Source organism: Genypterus blacodes, unplaced genomic scaffold (assembly GCF_046128005.1).
Source record: "Genypterus blacodes isolate CSIRO-AG114 ecotype Tasmania unplaced genomic scaffold, CSIRO-AGI_Gbla_v1 ptg000104l_1, whole genome shotgun sequence".
Classification (NCBI taxonomy): Eukaryota; Metazoa; Chordata; class Actinopteri; order Ophidiiformes; family Ophidiidae; genus Genypterus; species Genypterus blacodes.
Window position 1 is genome coordinate 1,435,001 of NW_027466908.1, and position 25,207 is coordinate 1,460,207.

At 47.6% G+C, this 25,207-nt stretch overlaps 2 protein-coding genes across 5 annotated transcripts in view; one reads left to right on the forward strand and one right to left on the reverse strand.

The window, feature by feature from the left end:
• Positions 1 to 8,817, forward strand: part of LOC143008462 (runt-related transcription factor 2-like) — a 24,109-nt gene extending 15,292 nt beyond the window's left edge. For both annotated transcript variants that reach the window (XM_076160239.1, XM_076160240.1), the window contains 2 exons: positions 2,388 to 2,549; positions 5,764 to 8,817. In XM_076160239.1, the coding sequence (XP_076016354.1) occupies positions 2,388 to 2,549; positions 5,764 to 6,242 (641 nt within the window). In that variant the 3' untranslated portion in view covers positions 6,243 to 8,817. The remainder of the gene's footprint in view (positions 1 to 2,387; positions 2,550 to 5,763) is intronic.
• A 5,528-nt stretch (positions 8,818 to 14,345) lies between these two features.
• On the reverse strand, positions 14,346 to 24,834 carry LOC143008459 (chloride intracellular channel protein 5-like). 3 transcript variants are annotated; one of them, XM_076160234.1, is made up of 7 exons: positions 24,334 to 24,834; positions 23,989 to 24,285; positions 17,989 to 18,098; positions 17,765 to 17,890; positions 17,117 to 17,223; positions 16,682 to 16,863; positions 14,346 to 16,561 (listed from the first exon to the last, which is right to left on the reverse strand). In XM_076160234.1, exons 1-7 carry the CDS (start codon positions 24,601 to 24,603, stop codon positions 16,397 to 16,399), a joined length of 1,257 nt encoding a protein of 418 aa, XP_076016349.1. In that variant the 5' UTR covers positions 24,604 to 24,834; the 3' UTR covers positions 14,346 to 16,396. The 3 variants fall into 3 exon arrangements, with proteins under 3 accessions (XP_076016349.1, XP_076016348.1, XP_076016351.1); XM_076160233.1 differs by having other exon boundaries at positions 23,989 to 24,833; XM_076160236.1 differs by lacking the exons at positions 23,989 to 24,285; positions 24,334 to 24,834 and adding an exon at positions 20,540 to 22,493.
• Positions 24,835 to 25,207: the final 373 nt, after the last annotated feature.

A 25,207-nucleotide genomic window follows, 5' to 3' on the forward strand; every position in this document is an offset into this window, starting at 1 on the left:
GCCTGGTATCTATATTATGCTTTAACAGGCTGCATAAGAGGAGAAGAAACATATTTACAGGCTGAAAACATTTAAAGGGCAACTCCACTGATGTCAAAACAACTGTGTAAAGGCTTTTGTGGCTGTAGCGGCTTTGGCTTTATGTTCTTGACGTCACAGAGGTCCGATTCTCAGAAACCCTTAAACTAAAAAAGAAACGATTAGCTGAATTTGAGTTGCCCTTTATAAATGATACTGCAGATGGCTTTTTGCATCGCTTATATCATCACAAACTGCTTTGGAGGAATTTCTGAAAATCCGAATATACCAAGAAAACAAATTAGATTGGCGATGGGGGGGAAGCGTCCACACTGGGCGCCACTGTATCCACCTTACTTATGGCGTTTTGTCTCCATTACACAGCCCGGGTCTTTGCTGATTAGTTTCCTCCAGGATATTTGCGAAATTGCCTCTGCAGGCTGAGCCCCAAACGGAGCAATGGGACGTTTATATAAGGTGAAACATCATACCCCATCAGCCGCCATAGGCACATCCTGACTTCTGCCACCGAGCAGTCAGAGCAGCTTGTTAGATTGCCTCTGAGATCATCTGTCTCCCCGCAAGCCAGTCTCTCTATCCATCTCCATCCTAGAAGGTAACACCATCTCTCACGCTCGGGGATGTCTGCCACCCGATCGCCCGCTCCTCTCCAGGCTCGTCACAGCTTGTCATCCCGCTCTTAGTTACTCTCTGGCTTTGCTTTGTAGTGTTAGTGGATCATTTGAGGGATGGTTAAACAGATATTTGTGTTGCAGCGTGGCTGTGAGTGGAGTGTATGTATCATAGACTGAGAGGAGCATATACAGTATCAGCCCTGCGTGAGTAATCGGCTGCTCAGGCGTGAATATTTCATCCTCAAGTTCAGACTCATTCAATGCCGTAGTGGAAGAAGTGTTGGGATTGACTTTGAAGTGCAAACACAAATATTACAACTGAATGCAGCGCTTTCAAAACAATAGAATGACTTGTGACTCTGTGGCGCCTCCTACTGGTTTGGGGAAAAAAAAAACACAAAATATTCCACAAATGACCACAAGGGGCATCGGACCTCAGTTGTCAGTCATGTGGGAGGAGTTAAAAATGTGTTCGTGCAAGGTGACGTACTGTGACTTTAAGTAGAAGTAGATCCATATCAGCAGTAACATGTTCTTACTAAAAAAATGCAAAAGAATCAAGTAATTAAAAGATTTTACAATATTTGTAAGTGTAGAAAGTGGCACAACATGGAAATACTCAAGTAAACTACCACAGCCTCATATTTCTACCTAAGTGTGGCACTTAAGTTCATGCATTTAATTACTTTCCTCCTTTGTTGTGTGTGAGTGAATGAATTAGTTGATCAGGTTTTGACCCAATGACAACAATACTTGAGTAAATGTACTTAGTTACTTCCTTGGCTGCAAAAGGAGAATGAACTGGGTTTCGTCCTTTGTTGGGTTAAAGTGTGTGTCAGTTACTCTCTGGGCTGTGTGTGTGTGTGTGCGTGTGTGTGTTTGTGCTGTGTTTATGCCCTGGGTGGGTGCCAGCGAGGCTCTCTGTGGCTCAGCTGCAGCTCAGTGTTTTATAAGGCAAACAGGAAGATCTTCTCCTCAGAGGTAAACATTAAGATGTGTCATTACGGAGGATGTTGCATAACGCGGCCAACTGATACTTACTGTACCTCTGAGCACCAGCGGGGGGGCGGAGGGGGGGAGGATAATACACTAATAATGTCTCAACTTGTCAGCAAGTAAGAACGTTTGAGTTACCGTGGTAACGTGACAGCAAGAGAGCGCACACCTCCGCCAAGAAAAGCAACATTTTTTATAAAAGTCTGATTTTCCAGGTCACAAAAATGTTTTATTTTAATTGTTTATTTAGATTTAAATTTAAAATCTTCAACCAACATCATTGTGTAAACATGGCGTGGTGGTGATTGAAATGATACCTTGATGCTGCCTGAGCTGTAGCTGTTGAATCATGCTGGTAGCTTCGTGTTTGAGGCTCTGCACTCGGCTATGCTTGGATAAATATGGCTCCTATCTGAAGATGGCTATCCTTTCTGACCACCTAGTGTGTGTGTGTGTGTGTGTCTGTACAGTCACAACATGTTTTGTTAAGATAAACGATATCAAACTGTTTATTGTTTGATGGTTGCTGTATCTTTGTCTCTGCTACCACCTAGTGGTAGCACGCGGTACGCCAGACAGGATGTTGCTCTGCAACTTTAAAACTAGGATCCAGAGCTGCTTTAAGATCTAATCAAGTGTTTTTGGCCCATGACTCATTTTGAAATTCTTGGTAGAGGCATGAATCAGTCGCTCAGCAGACATCTAATCATTCTCCCTGTGTGTCTCTGTCTTCATCAGACCCTCGTCAGTCCCAGTCCTCTCCTCCCTGGTCCTACGAGCAGACGTACCCGTCCTACCTGAGTCCCATGGCGTCGCCCTCGGTCCACTCCACCACCCCGCTCTCCTCCAGCCGAGCCACGGGCCTGCCAGCCATCAGCGACGTGCCGAGACGCATACCAGGTAAGATCACTGCAGCGTGCAGCCAGGGGACGAGGGAAGGACAGTATCTCACACCCAGACAGAAGCAGAAACACATACATCACATGTCTGACTCAGATGTGAGCTCATTCAGCAGTTTGTCTGCCTGTTCAGAGTCTGCAGAGCTTTTTTTAAACTGCAGAGGGGGAAAAAAAACGATTGTTTCCTTTTTCCTGGTTCCAAGCCTTTGATCCCAGAGGAGCATGGGTAATAACAGGCCCGGGGATAATAACAGGCTCGTGACCGACAAATAAAGTGTCTTTATAGCGATACGCCACTCTCACAAAGCATTCTGGGTAATTGCATTAACCAGGCTCTTTTGCCATAACAGCAGCATCTGTGTTCCAATTTGTCTGTGTTTTTCTGCGACGTGGAGCCGCGGCTAAGCCCCGCCAGACAACCGCTCTCCCCCATACACCTGTTTGACTCGCTGCCATGGGATTTTTCCCTCCTGTTTCCTGGTGCGAGCGTTCTTCGCCCTCCTCCTCCTCCTCCTCCTCCTCCTCCTCCTCCTCCTCCTCCTCCTCGGCGTGCCCCGAGCGAGGGCGAGTGACGGCGCGGTGTGACTGTGCATTAGGAAAGGTTTAAAATCCTGCCAGCTGCCTTGTCAGCTTTGATTAGTTTGGGCTTTCTCTGCAGCTTTCATCTCAGGAGCTTCGAGCTTTGTTCTCAAAGTGACACACGTGCATGTGCGAGCATGCACACGCCGGGGCGCACACACAGACGCGCGCAAGCACCCCAACCGCCATGCACGCACACACACACGTCCTTGCACACCTCTACTGCTTAATGCCCGCTAAGTGATGTGACTAAGGCTCTCAGATGGCTGGAGATCATGTTGACGCCTCGCCCGGCTCCAGCAGCAGGACCTGTAACAGTATCCAGCCACAGACAAGTACCAGCAGACGCCCCGACCCGTGTTTCAACACAAATTCTTACGCTCGGAGCCCCGCGGCTGCACGAAACCGACACCAGAAGGAACGCCAGTTGTCATATTTTGGTGCAAAAGTTTAAATGTTGCGAGAATAAAGTCGGAATATTTTGAGGGGGAAAAGTAGAAGAATGAAGTCGAGGTATTTTGAGAGAAAAGTCAAAATATTACGGGAATAAAGTCCGAACGTTTTAAGGAAAAAGTCAAAATGTGACACGAATGAAGTTGTAATATTTCCAGGAGAAGAAGTTGAACTGTTAACAAAATAAAGCTGCGATATTTTGAGAGAAAAGTCACAATGTGTGGAGACGAAGCTGTAATATCTGGGGCGGGAGCCGACGCGGACGCCTCCGCCGCCACGCCGTCACACACTCCCGCTCGCGCTGAAGTGTTACAGTCCTGCAGAGTTAGTCGTGAAAATTCATCAATCAGTCAGAAACGTCTCGTTCGGAAGTGGCGCTCCAGAGTTTGGGTTTTTAAAATCCTTCCAAATATTTAGACAACGTTCGCCTCTGGTTTCATTTACACTAATGAAGCTCTGGCCCGCCATCACAGAGATGCCGTCGAGCAGGAAAACGAGCCCAAATGTTTCGACGCGGCAGCCGGGAGTTTATTGAACAGCGCCGCCGGTTTGTGAGCTCAGGCTGCTGCTGCCGACCGTCACCTCCTATTCCTATTAGAATCAAACAGATCTTGTGGAAAGAGGAAGTTTAAAGGGCTTAATTGGCAGCATATGCTATCTGACGCTCCCGACAAAATCCAGCTTCGCAATTTCTCCCCCTGCACATAAACACCCCCCCCCTCCTCTCCCGCCCCCCCGCTCTGCCCTCGCCCCCCCATACCTCCCCCCTGTCCTCTCGCAGCAGACATGGTGACACGGAAGACGCCTAGTGATTTATGATAAGAGCGCCATGGCTGGACTAAACCGCTAAGAGGAGACGGGGGAGGGAGGGAGGGAGGGCGAGAGGGGAGGAACTCGTATTCTCCTTAAACTCTGCGCCCAGTGCGAAGCTCACCGCAGCCAGTTAGTGGTTTCTGGGTATTTTTTGGGGATGAAGCCGAGAGAGGAACGAAGGGAGAGATGGAGCAGCCCTCTCTCTCTCTCTCTCTCTCTCTCTCTCGCTCATTCACACACACGCACGCATGGACACACAGACGCACGCACGCGTACGCACACACACACGCTGGAGCCGATGGGAGGCGAGCAGAGGAGCCACATCAGAGCTCAGCCCTGCCTCATTATGGATCTCATGGAAACTGTTTCTGCTCAAAGTGTTTCCACATGTGCAGCTCCTGATTCATCCCAACTGCTTTTTTATGTGCATACAGTATTCACACACATACACACCCCCCCGCCCCCGCCCTCCACCCCCCACGCACACACACACACACACACACACCCACACCCACCCCTCATGCGCACGCCGCGTATGCTCGTTCACACACACATGCACACACGCAGACATTTGCATGCATAAACAGTCGCACAGATACACATAAACATGCAGCAACACACACACAGAGACATAAATATGCAGCAGTGTAAACGCATGTATGAGATGTGATTGATGTGTTTGTTAACTTAAGAGTCAAAGAGAAAGAGCAACAGAGGACTTGATGAATATAATGAAACAATTTAGATCAATGGTGTTTGGAGCTGCACTCACTTATTCAGTAACCATTCAAAGTCTTTAATAGAAGTTTGGAAATAGATCTGGATGGAGATGTTTGAGTCGCATGTTCGATATGATAGCGTAGAGTTTACTGCTGCTTTGTGACTCGTGGGACGGATTCGTTAAACTCGATTGCACCGCGAGTCGAGAGCAGAATGTCGTCTGTGAAGTCGACGGGCGCGTGATCGTACGACTGAGCGTCAGAGACAAAATAGTGGGAGAATAAAATAAAATAATAAAATGGAATGGTTTCATGTCAGGAGTGTAAAGTCGGAATATTTGATGATGATGATGATATTTTATGTTGAGAATAAAGTTTTGATATTTCCAGAAAAGTTACTAGAATTAAGTGGAGAATTAAATTGAGAACTGAAAAAACTCACTTAATTTAAAATATTATTATTATTAGTTTTATTCCCCAAATCATTTTATTTTATCGTTATATTTTTGTGTATTTATTTTTAATATTTTTATTTTTTACTTATTTACATTTAATACTCATCATGACTGACGAACTGGTGAAGCTAAATTATTTTGTTTTGCAGGATGATAATATAATATGTGTGTGTCTATGTGTGTGTGTTCCCCTCAGGCTCGTCTGACCTCAGTCCGTTCCCCGGCCAGTTTGAGCGTCAGTTCCCGGGTCTCTCTTCTCTGACCGAGTCCCGCTTTTCCAACCCGCGGATGCACTACCCGGCCACCTTCACCTACACGCCGCCCGTCACCTCCGCCATGTCGCTGGGCAGCGCCCACTACCACACCTACCTGCCCCCTCCCTACCCGGGCTCCACCCAGAGCCAGAGTGGACCCTTCCAGACCAGCAGCACGCCCTATCTGTACTACGGCGCCTCGTCCGGCTCGTACCAGTTCTCCATGGTTCCCGGGGGGGACCGCTCGCCCTCCCGGATGATCCCGCCTTGCACTAGTGCGTCCACGGGCACGTCCCTGGTCAACCCCAACCTGCCCAGCCAGGCGGACGGAGGGGTGGACGGCGACGGCAGCCACAGTAACTCCCCCACCGTGCTGAACCCGGGGGGCCGCATGGACGAGGCGGTGTGGAGGCCATACTGAGGAAGAGGAGGAGAAGGAGGAGGAGGTGGAGGAAGAGGATGGGGAGGAAGAGAAGTCAACTGATGTCATGGTTTGAAAGCACAAAACCTTTTTTTTTTTTATTTGAAAAGGCGAAGTTTGAGCTATCATCAGCTAAGAACGATCTCCACCTTTTGCTTGGATATTCAGGTGGAGTTTAAAGTCAAAAGCCCAGACTTGTGTGGACTCGTCCTCCTGGAATGTGTTTTGACCAAAGGCACTACAAAGGGAGATATTCTCACAGCAATAAGCAGAGAGACACTTTGGGGTTGGCTGGGCCCTGGTGGATGAGACGTTACTCCTCTTTATTATAATCCAGGAGCTAAAGGGACGCTTTGCATTATTTGTAACAGACTGCTCTTTTGTATAGTGTTTGTATTTCAATAAGGCATTTTGCTGAGCATGTTTTTGTAATACGACAATATCAAGATGCAAGTTAAGCACTGAGTAGCAAGTGATGAGAGTAACACATATGTTACCCTGAGTGGTATATGGACAGTAAATTTGCTTTAAACCAATTAATTTAACTTGTATATTGTGGGTGAAACGTTGATGTAGATTGAGGCGTTTTCTTAGTTTTAACTTATAAAGCCATAAATTATGTTATTGTATTTGAAACTTGAGTCAAAGAAGTGTAATCTGAATATTTTTGATGCATCTATATGACTAAGGTTAAATTAATTTTTGATAGGTAATTTAAAGAGTGAGAGGTTTAATTTTTTAGTACCCAAAGATTTAAATTGTTTGGAATATGAAATGTAATTTCCAAAGAGTATTGCAACATGTTGCTTCTGGTGTAACTTTCAGTTTAACTGCTCCACATATTAAGAGTCCGGCGTCTCTGCTCGGCGCTGACACACATTTGGCTTGGAATTAAACTTTTGGTATTTATTGAGCAATAACTCGTATTGTGCCTCTTGGCAACAAACCATGAGAGAGTACAAGTAGGAGAAAGTTACCGTCTGCCGGGGGAAGTCTGCTCCTTTCCTTTACTCGCTCTCTTCTGACACACAGTGTGTTTCCTTTGTGGTACGAATTATCTCACATTTATACACAAACTGACATGCAGCCCCGAAGATGAGGATGATGATGATGATGATGATGATGATGATGATGATGATGGTACCATGCCTTGTGGTGTTGTTGAGCAGCGGGGTTGAACTCTTAAGGGTCAGTTGTGATACAGGACCTCCTCAGGACTGGAATGATTCTCCACAGCTGCACTGCGTCTGTTTCCTTAGCAACTCAGCTGTCAAGATTTATACAGAAAACATCCAAAGTTTATAATAGCCTTCATATCAAAAGATGGCTTTCAAAAAGTCTGTCTTAGTGTGTAACACACAGGGTACGTCTGTCTCCCTCTGTCAGTCTGTGAGACTGAGGAGTCGGGGCGTCGCAGTCACAGCGAGCGAGGCTGCGGCGTTCCTCCACACGCTTTTGTTTCATTTAACTTATTTTCCATTTTCTCTTTTTGTTGACACGGTTCGATGACAAAGGGGCACCAGGGTGAGGGGAAGGTTGCATAGTTCCATTATTTTTGCAATTGTGAGATTGAAAACATTGTGGGTTTTGAAAGCAGAAAGAGCAAAGCAAAGGCGATTAGATGCAGCTGCAGGCAGCAAACACATGGGAGACGCGTGTATGTATGTTTCATAAAGCACTTCTTCATTCTTCTTTTACTTCTCGCAGCACTTACGGCGAGCTGCCAGCAGGGCTCGTGGTTTTGGTCCTCAGTGCAGATAGAACGCCACTGGAGTCACACACACACACACATACACAGAATGGGTAACACTTGGCCAAACAAGCCATTTACATTGGAGTTGAATCTGATCTGAGAAGTCAGTTGGTATTTGTTTGAAAAGGCGCTTTTTTCTTTCATACAATCTGATATTCAGCGCACGTAGGTAATATAATAACCCAATTTTAAAAAGCTGAGAAAAACACGAGCCCGTCCAAGGATCAGACTTCAGGCTTTCATTGAAGGTTTGCACGCGGCGCCTCTTTCCCTGCAGTGGATGTTCTGAACTCACTTAATGGAATTGAACATGTCACAGTACGTTTCCCTCCACCGCTTCAGCCCCAAAGAAAGTGTTTTTGCTCTCATACTGTAACATAAGAAAGCAAATAAAAACCTATTAGATTCATGTAATTTCATAGCTTTTTACCGATCAGAAATTTATTCAGCGTCTGAACCGTAAACTATGCACAGCTGTTCAAATGTATTTAATCTCCTTTCTTTCTTTCCTGAGTTGGAACAGGAAATGGTGTTTTAACTGTTTACACATCAGTGCAGCACTGACATCCCATTGTCTCATTTTGCTTTTGTTTTTTGTTTGTTTCCCCACCAAACAAGAGGCTGTTACCTTTTTTATTCTTGGGTAAATGTTGCGTACAAATACTGTCATTCAAAGATGCTGATTTTGTATTATTTAATGATGGAACATGTATGATATCCAGGAAACATACTTTACCCGCTCTTATGTAAAGTTCTGTACTTGTTATGTCTTATTGTTATGCTTCTTCTCTCATGAACGCTTGTCAGGAAATACAAACTTAATGGCGACCCCGTTAGGTTTGGCTGGTACGTCTCAGAGCTCCAGAGGTCATTGGGTCGAGTGTTTTTGTTCCAAAGCCACAAACGACCTGACAACAGTGAGTGACATTGGCATTGTGATTGTACATTTTGTTCATGTTTTAAGAATAAAATAGGAATTTTGTTACTTATTTTTTTCGGTTTCTTATTGACACTCCGCTCACCTTTTGGTGTTTTATTGGCAAAGTGCTCTCCCGCCTACGCACACTTATATAAACTCAGTAAGTGCAGGGAATGTTCGTATTCCACTATTTTCTGGGAATTTGGAGTATATTTTTATTTCACGTCAGTCTAATTGCCATATATAATATATAGGACCACCCCTGCACTCTGAGTACGCTCACTTCATTCCATCTCCTGTTACTGACGGACAAAACACCAACATTCAGCTGCATCATCATAAAGGGAAAGTGCAGTGGCGCTGGTTTAATCCTCTCAAACGGTTAACTAGCGTGTTTAGCGGTGTCATCTCTGGTCTGCCGCTCAGTCTGCACCAACATTGTCTTTGGACGGGGACGAAGGCGCGCTGGGGCCCCGGCGCTCGACCCAGACTACTATACTGCTACTGCCACTGCCATGGCTTCATTTCAAAGGTACACTGGGAAACCAGAGAGAGGAGACAGGAACAGAGACGCGGAGGACGAGGGAAGCTGTTTTACATTATTCCAAGACATAACAGAGCCAATCTAAAGGGTGCGCACACACACACACACACACGTACACAGAGGAGCGAGCGAGAGAGGGAGAGAGAGAGCTGCACCATCCCATGTGTTTTTTCGGTTCAGATTGGGAACATTCTCGGGATTTCCCTGAATATAGATTGCACGGAAAAAAAAGCTCCCGTTGGTTTCAGGTTCGCATTCTCCACGTTCTCAGCCATGTCTAGCAATTATAATAATGAACTCCGGAGGAGCAATGGGACCCAGACACCCGGAGAAATTAGCATAATGTCCTGCATGCACGGGAGAGACGGACCTGCACCCGGGCAGACGCCTTTAAGAGGGCTGCTGTGGAGTTCTGCTCCCCTGTTAAACTGGGTGGTTGAGCATCGTGCCAGTAATGAAGCTCCCCTGAGGTTTAAGGTTGTAAGTAGTTTTGCAGCAGCAGACTCCCTTATATTATGCAATTGTTGTGCAATCAACAGAGACGAATATAAACAGAAGTTTATGAGGGTCCAAAACCGCTCCATTCACACACAAACACACAGAGAGAGAGACACACACACACACACACACACAGCTGACAGTCCAATACAAACTGTTTACTTGACCTCTACAAATGTTTCAGAGGAGCAGCTCAGGCGGGAAGTGGTCCTCCAGGGCCCCATACCACTCAAAGAGCTGTATATCTCCTCCTATGTTTCCGTCTCCACTAACAGGCTGAGGACTGTGGTTGTGTGTGTGTGTGTGTGTGTGTGTCCCTGCCATCAAACAGGAATGCATGCATCTTGATTTCTCATTTGGGGCTGAGATAAGCTGGGGCAGCGTCTCCAGTGTGTGTCCTGGCTGTCAGATGAGCATGAAACCTCTGACCTCCCTGAACCGCTCTGATCTGATGACATCGCAGCTCAACACACATGGCGGCCGGCCACCTTCACGTCTGAGATGTAGATCCTCTCTGAGATTAAACTCGTGCCCAACATAAAATACACAAACCTGATCTTAATTTGATCTGATTGTAATTGAGCGACTCTATCCCGCTCCAGGAGAATTTCAATCTGAGTCAACAATAACTGTGTACTTTGGCGCACTCTAGTGGCTCTTTTATTTAACCTTAGGGACTGGGCGGGAGGCCCACCCAAACGCTCCTGCACGCAGCCAAACGCAGGCTGGATGTGGCCAAACTAATGCTTATTATGTTAGTGGTACTTTAAAATCTAATGTTCCAACACCCCACATTGTGTTTTTGGAGACCTCAGTCTGCACAAGAGTGTTTGCTCCATAAACCAAAGCCAGATATAAAAGTTCTTCACCCTCAGAGACTGAGGTTGTAAACGATGACTTGTCTCCTGACCTGTGGTAAGAGAAAATGATCAGTTGGCAGTGTGATCAGAACCAGAACCTCGGAGACACGGAGGGGTCGGGACAGTCTGACGATCCATTCATCAGCGGATGAAAGCGCGCCTGCGTCTTTAGGCCACTTTGGAAACATTTGATTCCACGAAATCATTTGCCGCTAAGTGAAACGCAACTCAGAGAAAAGTGCACTTATGAAACATAAATGCCGACATTATAATGAGCGCTGCCAGTTCAGATTATGCAATCTGATACCGGCCACACCGCATGAAAAAAGGGAATTACTGTGAAAACGCGAGTGTCAGGACCATGGACAGCGACCAAACACACAAACAAAAGGCCTCTTTGTCCAAGTCGGAGCTTCATGCCAATGTTTCAAATTATACACCATCTCAGCTGTCAGAAAATGGCAAACTGTTGCAGCACAACTGAGTGTACAGAACATAAGACAGGATCAACCTCAGCTCCGTGCCAAATATTCATGCAAAACAGGCTTTTTCCATACGTTTCAGCCAGGCAATAAAATTTTAAAAATTTGGGCAGGGACCCCATCTTCGTCTGAACCGGAGCGTGAAGGAGCCGCGTGTGTTCTTCCTGTCACATGAAAGGCGGCTCAAACTTTATCAGGCCCCGTGTTAATTGAGCACTAATGTGTCTGTAACTGACACCGAAGCAGAGATATAGTTTGTTGCCGGGCGACACACCGGGGGCCCGCGGTGGTGTTCGCAGGAGCGTGTCTGCGCGGGGATGCCAGGCGTAAAGGGTTGAAGGATGCCCGCCGTCGTGTCTGCTTCTGCTTTAGACATTCATCCTCTCTGTCTCCAAGGATCATAACTCGTGTTAGAGGCAGGTTTTATGGTTTATGACTGGAAAATAAAATGCTGCGTGTTTCCTGCTGGCGAGGCGATGATTTAAAGCTATGAGTGATAGAGTGAGCGCTCGACCCACATGTCCAGCACGGACGCGAGTGTGGTCGCACGGTGAGACGGGGTCGCCGCAGCTCCGGTTATATACGTTGGAACACATGGCGAGGGGGGAAAGCTGTGGCTCAAGCGTAGGTATCAATACCTGACATCATCATCTCACATAATTAGCACAGTGTCCACATCCTTCTCCAGTGACCAGGGATTACTTCATGTGGTTCACGACTGGAACTTTATCCTTAACCATTAAATCTAACCAAGAGCATAAATACCCCCGAGCTGTTCTGTCTGCAGACACGTTTCCTCTCCAGAAAGCCAATCAGATGGTTTATTGTCATCTCCTGCCTTTATTTAGCCTCTAATTATTTGACTTGATCACCTGGCTCCGAGCTCAATCAGTCCACAAGCCGCGACAGGCCCGTCCCGGAGCCTCGCACGTGGCTCCGGGGCTGATCTAAGCCAGGGGCCGGCCCGTGCCAAGAACTCTCTCTGGTGAGGTCGTCAGTCTTGCGCCGAAACCGCAGGCGCACGCCAGGCAGATCAATAATCCCCATCAAGCTCCACCACAAGTCAGTCAAAACCTCCAAGGGCAGGCGGGCGGCGGAGGGTGTGGGGGGGGCGGAGGGAGGGGGGACCTGCTGAGAACTGGATACTCTCTCAGATGCTCCTCTCGGCGTGGAAGAGATGAGCGCCGGTCTTCCACAGCTCTGTCTCTTTTAAACATGATCTCCTGTTATGACATGGCTGCCGTCTATCTTGGCGGCGCTCTGATTAGACGCTTCCCTCTCGTCCCTGCGAGCCTTCAGCCGTCGCCCTCTTAATCGGGTGACGTGGATGTCACATGTCATTCGTTACCCGCCAATTAGCGAATGAGAACATGTTCTGCTGGCAGAGGCGAGCGGAGAGCGGAGTCTCTGGAGGACGATCGCACTGAGAGACGGAAAGCGTGGAGACGGAAACTGTGCCGCACGTCCAACAGATCAAACTGCAGCTCAACTACATGGAGAATACATTAAGAGCTCATACCTCCACCAAGGCCCAACAGGCATTGACTAGATCTTTTAACAAATCAGGTTGGTTGACTTTTTGACGAATAAGCCACGCCCACTCCCCTCTCTCCACTCCATTGGCAGCCAATTACAGCGACTACCCTATTTGGTAAAAGTCAGCTTTTACTCCCAGCAGCCACCAGGGGGCACTCAGGTGCAAACGACTAAATAAAGCTTTTTATAGTTTTTTTTGCATTAAAAATGTTCTATATGTTCCTTTGCCATCTTTCCACGTCTCTGTTGCTGTTTGGTTGAGGTTGCTAGTTCAAAATCCGTGTGGCCCGACCGAAAACAAAACAATGTTTCTTGTTTCTGGTGATTACATGTATTTAAAATAGGAAAGAGGAAAGTAAGAGAAGGAGGTAAAACCAAAGATTTGACTGGAGGCAGAAACGTGTGTGTGAGTCTGTGTGTGTGTGTGTGTGTGTGTGTGTGTCTCCAGGGTCTCATCTGGAGTGAAATCACAGGACGTAAACCTACAGACCTGCGGGTCCTTAATTGGATCACAGGTCTGTTTTTACTGGTTGGTCCTCACACATCAAATACACCAGTTTGTTTTAATCAACTCGAGGTCCCAAAGCAAGACTCAGCTTACTGGAGTTTGTGTTTGAGGTGCAGGTTTCACTGCGTGTGTGTGTGTGTGTGTGTGTGTGTGTGTGTGTGTGTGTGAGTCCCCCTCAGCCTATACGGGCTCCTGTACTCCAGTGGCCAAGGCCAGCGACTCACTGAGATCCACTGGGAGTATCATAACAGATTAATGTGGCGTGCCAGGCTCCATGAGCAGACGTGTTTGACGTTAATGCTCCTCTGTATATTATCCAGCTTGCAGAAATGTTGGATGTGAGCGATGGGATCCAAGGACAGGGATGTTTAGGTACTAATTACCAAACAGCAAGGCACAAGTCTCGCTCCATATTTCCTTACTCCTGTGGAAACACTAGGCAGGCTCCATTTATTTTCTTTGACTGTTGTTTCTGGCAAGGCCGCGTCTCAGTAAACACCACTCGCCCACCATTGTAAATCCGACAGGCGCAGATCTTTCAAGTTAGACTCCTTTGAGGAAAAATGGAGACAGATCGGATGGCGGCGCTCGGGTTTTCCGTCTTAATGAGAGAGTGGAGAAGAGGGATGGCGTTTGATCCCTGGCATGGAAGCCTCTATTTAAGCCTGTCAACGGTCATCACTCTCCCTCTCTCGCCCCTCTCCCTCTCTCCCTCTCTCTCTCTCTCTCTCTCTCTCTCTCTCTCTCTCTCTCTCTCTCTCTCTCTCTCTCCCTCCCCCTCTCTCATGGATGAAGAAACAGACCTGTGCCACTGGATTCGATCAACTCAGTCAGGCGCTCCTTAACCCTTCTCAGGATTGGAGCACCGGCGGCACCTCGCTATCGCCCAGACAGACAGACAGACAGACAGACAGACAGACCCCCCCCGCCCCCACCACAGCCCAGAAAGTATCGGTGTTGATTGATCACCTCGCTGGAAAAGAAAAGAAAAGGCAGAAGCAGATCTGTGAAAATATTATTTTATTTGTGGAGTTTTGCAACGAGCAAGCCTCTCAGTCATCATGCTCCAGTTTCATATCATATGTTTGTCCAAACCACACAAGAGCCTTATGGTTCTTCAAGGAAGTCTCGCTATAGTTGCAGCCGGAGCGCGAGCCAAAGACGATAAGCCCCGAGACAAATTTCCATCCTCTCTGCATGGACAATGAAACTTTTGAACTTGAGGCTCTGTGGATGTTGATAGACTCCTCCAGCGGAGGAAATGTCTCTTTGATGAAGGGCTGGAGGGATGGAGGGCTGGAGGGCTGGAGGGCTGGAGGGCTGGAGGGCTGGAGGGCTGGAGGGCTGGAGGGATAGAGGGCTAGAAGGCTGGAGGGATGGAGGGATGGAAGGATGGAGGGATGGAGGGCAGGGCTCCTGACCATCGTGGTCCTGGCCTGGAAGACGCTTTTCATTGCAGCGCTAATGGCTCCACATAATCAGGCCTGATTGGGCTGCTAAATAAATACTCTGTCCATTTATAATATCATGTGTAACCTAAGACAAAATCAATACCTAGACTGAACACTAAAAGCTGGAGGCAAAACAAATGTCTGAGCTCTGGCTGCAATACAGTTTTCATAATGAGTCCATCAGTGACATTGGCATGGATTTTTTGATTCTTCCAAATAAAGGCACGTAGTTGAGGAAAAGTCATTTTTCATGTTTTAAACAGGAGTTCTGTTTCAGTCATTGAATATTACAAACACCTGGAAGAGATTCATGCATGCAAACCAATCAGAGGCGAGCTTTGATCCTCCTCAGCTGATTAATGTCCTTTGTAAACTAACATCAACAGAGAACATCAACTTATTTTCAAAAATCAATCTTTCAGAAGCGAGCAGGGGCGGACCTCACTGTGAAGGCGAAGGGGGGCTGTAAGTCCAGATACAACCAATAGACACAAATCCCTCTATTTTAACTTATATTCTTTAATTTATACTAAGACAGGAGCCTCGGCCGCCACTAGAGGGCCCCCTGGAGCCGCTCAGAGCCTCTAAGGGCCCCTAGAGATCAGGGCCGGCACTGACTGAGACCGTGAGGAAAACGCCCAAATTTGGCCCACAATTTTTTTTAACTTCCCAGAAGATTGATTCACAACAAAGTCTTCTGTTGTGCAAATTTTGCTGAAATTTACAAAGACAAAGGATCCTTGATTTCTGAGTTTCACAGCTGATCACCAGAACACCAGAAAACATTTATAAATTAGATTTTAATGTTTTAGATTCCGGTGTTGTACATTAAAATACTCAATAAATCTCATAGCAATAGCAGCATTTTGGTTATTAGTATATCTTGAATAACAATTTGTCCAGGGCCCCCAAATTATTATGTCCGCCCCTGGAAACAGGAGTGATTTTTTTTTTTAAAGAAAAGAAAAGAAATAAAAACAACTCCAGCAACACCCAAAGCAAGCAACAATCAGAATGAATCTTCAGTTGGAGAGACAGCGGGGCTACAAGCCAAGCTACAAGCCGAGCTACAAGCCGAGCTACAAGTGGAGCGGCCCGTCGTAAATCACGGGTGAATCAAAGTGTCTCCCGGGGAGCCAGAGCCTGATAATAAACACTGGAGTCAGACTAGACTTCTGCGGGCTCGGGAATAAATAAAGTGAACGGCCGTAACATCAGCAGCTTGTAAAATGTTTGGCTGTGCGGACGAGCGGAGGCTGAAAGGAGCTCTGTGTTAGCGGGGAATAAATATGGACAGACGATCAGGTTTGACTGAGAGCCCAGAGTCTCTCACTGCAGGCCCGAGCAAAGATGGAGGACGGAGAGTTAAAGGTGTTTGATTGACTCTCTCTGCTTTGCTCTGGTCTGCATCCAAGTCTGAATATCTGCGTTTGGAAGGCCTGAAAGGTGGAGACATCATCCTTAGAACAAGATCTGAGGACTCTGCTGAAGACTCGAGAGGGCGGTCTAGTGTGTGAGAGGCCATGTTGTGTGTGTGTGTGTGTGTGTTTGTTTGTGCCGGTAGTTGGTTTGGTTTGGAGTTTGGTCTCGGGTTGGCGCTTTATTACTTGGCCAGCCGCCTCGCCACGTCCTTGTAGGCCGTCTCGATCTCGCCGTCGGCCGCGCAGGTGTTGGTGAACTCATCGCGCTTGTAGGCGTTCTTCAGGTATCGCCACACGCCCGTCATGTCAGAGGGAATGTCGTAGTTGCGGTACTTCTTCGCCACGACCTAACAAACAAGGCAAAACTATCAAAAGCAGATCTTGGTACATAGAATGGAGATTAGTTTATGAAGTTAGATCTCAAAGTGCACAGACGAGCGTGTTGCATTCAGGTTCCTCCCTCTCACCTTGACTATGTGCAGTTTTGGCAGCAGGTTGCAGTCTGCCAGCGTGAGCTCGTTCCCGTCCAGGAAGCAGCGGTTGGATCCTTTCTCCTCCTCCATGCTGTCGGCGTCGATCTCGTCTGGCAGCGTGCTGTTCAGGTAGTCGTCCAGCTTCTTCAGGGTCTTGGTCAGACCTTTCTCTAGAACTTCACACACAAACACACACATGAGCGAGGAGACAGTAGATTGGGTGGTCCTGTGTGTGAGGGGGCTTAGTGTTGGTCTCTCAAACTCCCACTAGATGGCAACAAAGCAAACTATATGAGTCAAATCCTGAGCTCTGCTACAACCTAGTGGGGGAATGACAGAACGTCTGGAAGGGTTTTCATCATGTTCTCAGTGTGTGTGTGTGTGTGTGTGTGTGTGTGTGTGTGTGTTGCACATGAATGAGCAGCCCACCGGCGTTGCCCTCTGGCTTGGTGTTCTTAATGTAGGCTGAGAACTTGGCGAAGATGTCATTTCCAGCTGTGTTGGACTCTCTCTGCTTGGCGGCCAGCTTAGGATACCTGAGGAGACGGAGGGACAGAGGCGGGAGACGCAGTCAAGAGGCGAGACCCAACATCTGGAGAGGATTAACACCTGGGCTGGAGCGCAGCTCAGACACAAAACATGTAACACACTCTCACACAGAAAGAGAGAGAGAGAGGGGGAGAAGAAAGAGCGAGAGAGAGAGAGAGAGAGAGAGAGAGCGAGAGAGAGAGAGAGAGAGAGAGAGAGAGTTGGCCGTACGCTGTCTTACACTGTGGGCCATTTGTAAAGTAAAAAAAAACTTCACAGGCAGTAAAATAAAGACTGACCTAATTTAACTCTGTTCTCTGCTCACACACACACACACACACACACTGGCTTCAAAGTCTTTGAACGACAACAAACCTGTCCAGCTTATGCTAAAAATAAAAATACTAAAATATCCTCTCAGTTCCAGACTCGACACACACACACACACACACACACACACACACACAAACAGATCATCTTCATCACATAAGCCCTTTCGGCGTCAGTTACATAACGTGATCGTGCACACTGAGTGGTGCTGTGTGTTACCGTGGGGGAGCGAGAGCTTCCTCCAGAAACTCCTCGATCTTGTTGATGTCGGTCTTGACCTCTCCGTTGAAGGTCAGGAAGGGAGGGTGAGTCCCTGGAGCCAGGTTATGCAGATCTGCAGGCTTTCTGCACAGAGAACGCAGTGTGTTACAAGTGAACCAATGTGTGCCATCTTTGTGTGTGTGTGTGAGAGTCAGTGTGTGTGAGTGTGTGTTGCTCCAGACCTCTTGAGGTCAACAGTGGTGACGTTGAACACGACCCCTTTGAGCCAGAGGATCATGAAGAGCCTCTGGGAGAAGGGACAGTTGCCGATGCTTTCTCCATCATTGCCCGCCTGCACGTGAACACAGAGACAAGATGAGTCAGAGACCAAAATCTGCAGATCCCAGAAAGGTTGAATCACACACTGTCAGTCTCACAGCTTCAACACACTCAGCAATCAGCGGTGAGACTCGACAACGTAAACACAGACGACTTTCAACTTGACTTTGACAACACAAGTAAACGTATCATCAACTCTGTTGTGTGTTTTTGGCTAAATCTGCCACTTTTACATCTTATTCAAGTGTATTGTTGCTGGTAGTCTTACACAGACGCCTCAGCCTGTGGCTGTGGGTTCAGATCCCGTCTCAGCTGCGTATCTGCACAGAGGCTTAAATGTCACAGAGGGTTTGAACCTTCAGGCCTCAGACGCTCAACACACAACCTGCTGCCATTTTTCAACACAAGGACCACTGAGGATAAGATCTGACATTTGCTCATGAGGTGGTCTCTATGGCAACCGGGCAACCTTTCGGCTAACAATTAATTAAGTAAGTGTTATCTTTAGGCTGCTTGGGGACGAGCTATTCCACCCTGACTGTATCTGCATTACAGCTTCCAGCCCTCTGACCCGGCTCACTAAGTGGCAGGACTACTTTTCCAGGCTGAACGGTGCTCAGGTGCCAGAAACAAGCACCATTGGTTTGTTTACCTTATGCATCTGGTAGCCGAGTGACACTTTAACCTAAACTACACTAAACAAACGCTGAATTGAAGTAAATTCACAAAACATGGTCTCCTTAGCATAGCTGCATACACACGGTGAGATCGTATGTCTGCATGTATGCAATCACACACACACACACACACACACACACAGGGACACCCGATCCACTGTCCCCGGCTGAATTATACATGGCGGTTCACATGGCTGGGTTGAGTGGCCGCGGCCGTGGACGGAGCGGAGCCACGACCAGCTGACAAACAGTCACACAAGTGCACTGACCTGCAGGCCCTCAGGGACCCAGCGGAGATTTGACCAGGGAAATCAAGAAAGTCTGGGAATTTGAATTGAATTTGTTTGGGGTTAGAGGGGATGAAGTCATTACTTCTCCTCAAAACAAGTGAAGTTTGTGAAAGAAGAAGCCACCAATTAGAGAATATTATGCAGAAATAATATTGGATTTTTAATAATTATGTGCTGCAGTTTGAGCTTCATCTTAATGTGTATATAGAAGTTGCCTGGTATTATTATGAAATATGATTATATTATTGTTCTGTGTGATTATGCACTTTAGGACAAACGGCTCCCAGCAAACACCAGAACACACACACACGTGAGTGGGAAAGTAGCTGAGCCGACTATATGTGTGTGTGTGTGTGTGTGTGTGTGTGTGTGTACTCGCGGCTGAAGCTTTGTTGCAGCCTGGGCGTAACACAATACACACCTGCTGATAATGACCAATCAAGCTCTAGAACACACAGGACAAAAGCTGCCACACACAACTGAACCGTGAGTGTGTGTGTGAGAGAGAGAGCTGCTGAGTGATCTGATAATGACCTCATGGTTTGTCTCAACACACACCGGGGTCATGAGGTTATATGAGCCTAGTGTGGCTGCATGAAGGCATTAATCTTTTACAGGATCCAGTTTTTGAAAGCATGTTTTTCACTAGATTAGCAACATTCAGCGCTGATTTATGCAGAAGTTGTTTGGCGCTTAAAGAGTTTGGCGTCACAGAGGAAGCAGAAGACGTCGCAAAGATGGATCCAATCGTGAAGCTGCAGAGCCACATGGCAACGTAACCCAGGTATCCCTTGACCCCTTGACCACTTCAACCCTTCACCCCTTCATCCCTTTAACCCTTCACCCCTTCACCTAGTTACTCAAAGCAGATTTTAGGAAAGTGTGGAATATCCGCTGACATCCAACATAAACCCATGTGGCTGATTTGCTTTGCCTGTATCATAACATCACAGACGGGCAGATGATGCAAGCAGCTCCTGTTCGTCGTCGTCAGCGTTCTTCAGGTTACTAAGCTGACTGGTTTCCTCGCAGGCTGAGACGACATTTCCCGCCTGCTGATTGGACGGCGGTGCAACCAGGCAGCACATCGTCCGAGGGGATTTTCCACCTGCTTCCGCCTCGTCTGCCTCGGGCGCAATCAGCCGCCTCTGACCTTCCTCAGGAGGCCTCGGCAGCCACAAAACAACACCAGCCGTCACTTCCACACCGTTACATGTTCCACTAAAGCCTGATTCAAGTCTTATAGGAGACACGACGGATGGTGTGTCTGGCGTGATCGGATGAAGATGTGGCACCACAGCGGCGCCTTCATGATCAGCTTCGCTGTGTCACTGTCACAACAATCCCGGGTCGGCGCCGAGCGGAGCGTGCCGGTGCTGCAGTAACTCGACCTCAGCTATTGTGTTACACACACTTTCCACAACACACAGCGGCACCGACCCTCCGATAAAACAAAACGAACAGAACTCGTGTATGATCTGTCTTACCTTGACAAACAGTTCTATATCAGGGTCTCTGTCCTGACCGCCGGCGGACATGGTTTCGTGGTTTGGTTGATAACTTTTTCTCAGGTTCTCTTACAGGCTGCAGCTCAGCCTCGGAGGTCTACATCCTCCAGAAGGAGAAGAGGAAGAACCCAGACAACCCGGTTGTAATCTCTCACGCCTGAAGAAGACGCTGCGTTCTCTTTTGATCCCTGAAGAGGCTTTTTCTTATTATCCCCTGACCTTTTGACCCCGGGGGCCGTCGTCGTCGTCCTGGTCCCTTATGTCTCGGCGTCCCGCAGGTGAGGAGGCTGAGAGTGGTCCCAGGTGTTTGAGCCCTGAGCTCTGATTTGAGGGCTACAGATGGAGAGCAGAGCGAGCGAGCTCTCACTGACACAAAGTGGGGAACAGGTGTCAGGCTATAGCAGGGGGGCGGAGTTCTCTCTCCTCCATTTACTCCACCAACAACAGCCCCACGCACACACACACAACACACATACAACACACTCTATCCCTGTGCTTGTATCTGTCCCATCGCTTTACCTCTATAGGCAAGTTTGGTCATGTTTGTTTGTTTGTTTGTGTGTTTGTTTGTTTGCTGGATCATCATTAAATCATATTAATTAATTTCAATGAACTGTTAAATTTCATTTCCCGTTGGCCTGATGGTGGCGCTGCAATAACCAGTGATCACACAACGCTGCATCATTTCAGAATCTTAGTTGAGTTTATGTGGTTCTATAGTTTGTATGGACATCTTCCTGTGGGGGTTTGAGTGTGTGTGTGTGTGTGTGTGTGTGTGTGTGCAGGTGAGCAGCATCATGCATATTTAACGTGTGTTCACTCACACACACTTTGGCTCTGTCAGGCTCAGGCAGGTTATATTTGATCACCAGTAGGAGACCTGTAGACGATTCCTCAGTGAATTATTGATACTTGGCTTTGGTTTGAATGCAGGAATTGTCTTTTGTTTTTGGACGGAGACTATATTGGACACATGTGAGGGACATGTTATGGGAGATGAAGGACTGACACCAAGAATCTGTCCTCAGGTATCTGCAGAGTCACTCCAATGATCGCTGAATCATTCTGAGGCTCTAGTCAGATGAATAGAATGCGACGTGAGGGTTAGAGCTCATTTTGAAGCCGTTTCTATGGATACAACAGCGCCCTCTACTGGCAGACGTGCCCACATGCAGCACAGACACCAATCAACAGGCCCCACTGAGGAAGAATCGCTTTATTATTGGAGCGTTTGAGACTGAAAATGCTACATGGCTGTTATTTACATCTTTGGTGAGAGTTGATTGAACTTGTACTCATTCAACTCGGTGTTCTTCAAGTCTTCCTCAGTATCACCAACAAACCGCTTTTTTTTAGAAGACATGACAATAAAAATCGAACTCGTCGTCCTCGGCGGAGAGAAGATCCAATCATCCAACCTGCCTGAGCTAATCATTCACCAACGCATCAAACAGTAACAGACGCAATCTGTCTTTCCCTAAGCAGAGGGGCGTTGGTGGTGTTGGTGGTGTTGAAGGTTTCTCTAAACTACACACACTTGAGAAACACTAGACGCCAGCATGAATAACCAGCTGAGGGACTGACACACAACTTAATATGATGAGGAAGAGGAGGATTTAAACTAAACCCCATTGTCCTCTGTGTTTCTGTGCCTTTGATGTGACAGAAGAGCATGAATAAACAACACCGCTGTCACATCTGGAGTTCTGTGACTTCAAGACGACTCTGGCCTCGGCGAAAACACTCCTTTGTGATATTGAGCGGTGTGTGTTATCGCCACGTGGGCCTTAAGGAAAGATGGACGCACTTCCTCCGCGGCTCCTCCCTGCTTCTTATACTGCTACTACAGCTTTATTGCAACTGTTGGGTAATTCACCCTCAAACACACACACACACACACACACACCCCAGGTTGGATTCAATCAGATAGGAAGAGGCAGATAATGGAGTGTGTGTGTGTGTGTGTGTGTGTGTGTGTGTGTGTGTGTGTGTGTGTGTGTGTGTGTGTGTGTGTGTGTGTGTGTGCGTGTGTGTGTGTGGGGCGGGAGGCCAAGTACAGTGTCAGAACAGTATAATTTATAACTCCTTATCATAATTGATATCTAACTACGCTCTGATAAGCTGCTCCTGGTGACGCCTGGTGTCATATCTACATACTCACTATCTTCTATAAGCTAATATTCAAGAAGTGCTTTCAAATCAGAGGTGACGACAGAGAGGAATCATGTTTCAGTGTTCACCAAACCACACAGGATGAGAACCTTCAGCCTTTGATTTCAGCTTCTTCTCCTTTTTCTTCTTCTTCTTTTATTACACTCTCATATGTTGCCTTTACACGTATGATGACTGTTAAGCAGCTGTTTGACTCTTACAAGGTCTCTGGTGAGTTGACAGGAAGCCCTAGGCGCTAAATCTCAGTCGGTGTTGCTCAATCGGCAAAGTGACCCCTGAGCGTTTCTGAGCCGCTCTATCAGAGAGAGACGAAGCAAAACACACAAGTGGATTTGCTCAAGCGTGGAGTTTCTATGGCTGAATACGCAGAACAGGTTAATTATTACATTAGTCTGCGTGCAGATTAAAGCCTCTGACAAAGTCTCTGACAGAGAGAGAGAGAGAGAGGGTGGGAGAGAAAGAGAAAGAGAGAGTTTCTTAGTGAAAATTATCTTCTAACAGGATTTGATGGAGCTTTTTGGTTTAAATGACAACATGAATCTCCCCTTATGTATAAACTTACACAACCTGTACACACCCCATGGTTCAGGACGTCTCCTGATAGAGCTCAGCCTCTCATATCTCCCTGCTGTGACGTAAATTCATCTGAAAACCCCTCGACCGTGTGACCTCTGAGCCGTACGCAGTGATTGTATAAGAGCAAAGGCGGCGAACAAACGAACAAACGAACAAATGAAAGTCACGTCGACAGAAAATCAGATTCATGCTGCAGAATGTGAGGCTGCTGCTTGGTTCCCGTGCAGCTGCTGTTCATTTCTGTTGCAGTCTGAGTCATTAAATATGCAAAGCCAGAACTGTTGTGAGCCTTTGAAGTGTTTTTTTAGTAAAGGCTGGAACAAATCTGTCCTCATTAGCCTCAAAGTGAAGAGTGTGAGAGCAGCAATCCCTCCTATCAGGGCCAGACAGTACAATGAGGCCGGCATTCACCAGGGGTCCCTAGAGGGCCCGATTACTACATATCCACAATTATGTTTCGATCTAAGAGGCATCATTTCCTTCTAATCAATTGTTTTTATTTTAGATGATGACCATCGAACTGAACCTGAACCAGAAAATTGAGATTATGAAGATGAGGGAAAACTGTTGTTTCTAAACACATGAATCCTTGACTTTTGTGTGTTTTTCCAATTCATAATAATGTCAGTAAGTAATGTCAATAATTTCAGTGGGTCCTGGTTGTGTGTCGAGTTTCCTACCTTGACAAACAGAGCGATCTCGGGCTGGTTGGGGTCTGCTGGGGCGGCGCCGCTCTCATCCAGGTAGATCTCCTCCAGGGTCTCCACCAGGGACTCCACGCACACCTCCGGCGTGCAGGGCTCCGGGTCCGGCTGCGTGATCGGCGGGTCGTCGCAGGGGTCTCCGTGGTGAGAAGAAGCAGAAGATGAGGAGGAGGAGGAGGTCGATGACCGCCTGGACCCGGCGGCTGACTCGCTGTTCGCCTCCTCAACCTCCACCTTCGCCTCGGGCTCCTCCACCTTCACCTCCACCTTCACCTCGGGCTCCTCCACCTTCGCCTCGGGCTCCTCCACCTTCACCTCCACCTTGGGCTCTTCCACCTTCACCGCTTCTTCTTTGACTTCCTCATCGTCGCTGGAGGAGGAGGAGGAAGAGGAGGACGAGCTGCCGCTTTTGTCCCCGTTCTCCTTCCCCTCTCTGGTGTCCATGTAGTCCGGCGAGGCGCGCTCTTGTTCCGCTGGGACGTGGACCAGCACCTCGCCGATCAGCAGCGCCTTGGCCTCAGCGGGGCTCTCGGCTCCATCGCGGGGCTCCTCGACCACGTTTCCGTTATCTACCTTGTCGACGTGGTCCATGTTGGCTTGTGCAGGCGCAGGTGCAGCGGGAGATCCGGGGAGGAGAGCAGCAGGACAGACGGTCGCGTCCCTCTGACTGAAGCTGGTGGAGCAAATTCCAGCGATCACTCATAAAAGACCTTTGATCCTGAGAGTTAACTGGTGATGTGTGCAGCAGCCCGGGCCTTTGTCTCCAAGGACACGGTGGCAATGAGGGTTTACCGAGTGTGAGGAGGGACAAGTCATCTTATCAGGGCCCAGCCTACTCGCTCTGAGGCCCCAGGGCCCTGACACCAGACAGCCCCCCCAGCCCCCAGCCCCCCATTCCAACAGTAACACACATACACCACAACTGCAGACAAATCAAGTAAATATTTGACACACTATGGAAATATGACAACACAACAAACTGCAGGTGTAAATCTTCGGCCCCAAGGTGATTCGACTCAAAAATGGATCATTTATTATAGATTACAAATCTTTCATTTCCCCCAAACCCATTATACTGTAAACAAACATGAGGAGTGTGTGTCACCACTGATCTGAATCTAATGTAAGCTTAATTTCTGTTCAGATTTCTAACTCTCTCTATCTCACACACACACACACACACACACGCCAAAGA

Excerpts from the sequence above, each read along its gene's own strand:
- LOC143008459 (XM_076160233.1), bottom strand. The coding sequence starts at position 24,603 with ATGGACCACGTCGACAAGGTAGATAACGGAAACGTGGTCGAGGAGCCC. Across the intron at positions 17,224-17,764 it reads GAAGCTCTCGCTCCCCCACG|GTATCCTAAGCTGGCCGCCA; the intron begins GTAACACACAGC and ends CCGTCTCCTCAG. Across the intron at positions 16,864-17,116 it reads CAAGCCAGAGGGCAACGCCG|TTCTAGAGAAAGGTCTGACC; the intron begins GTGGGCTGCTCA and ends TTGTGTGTGAAG.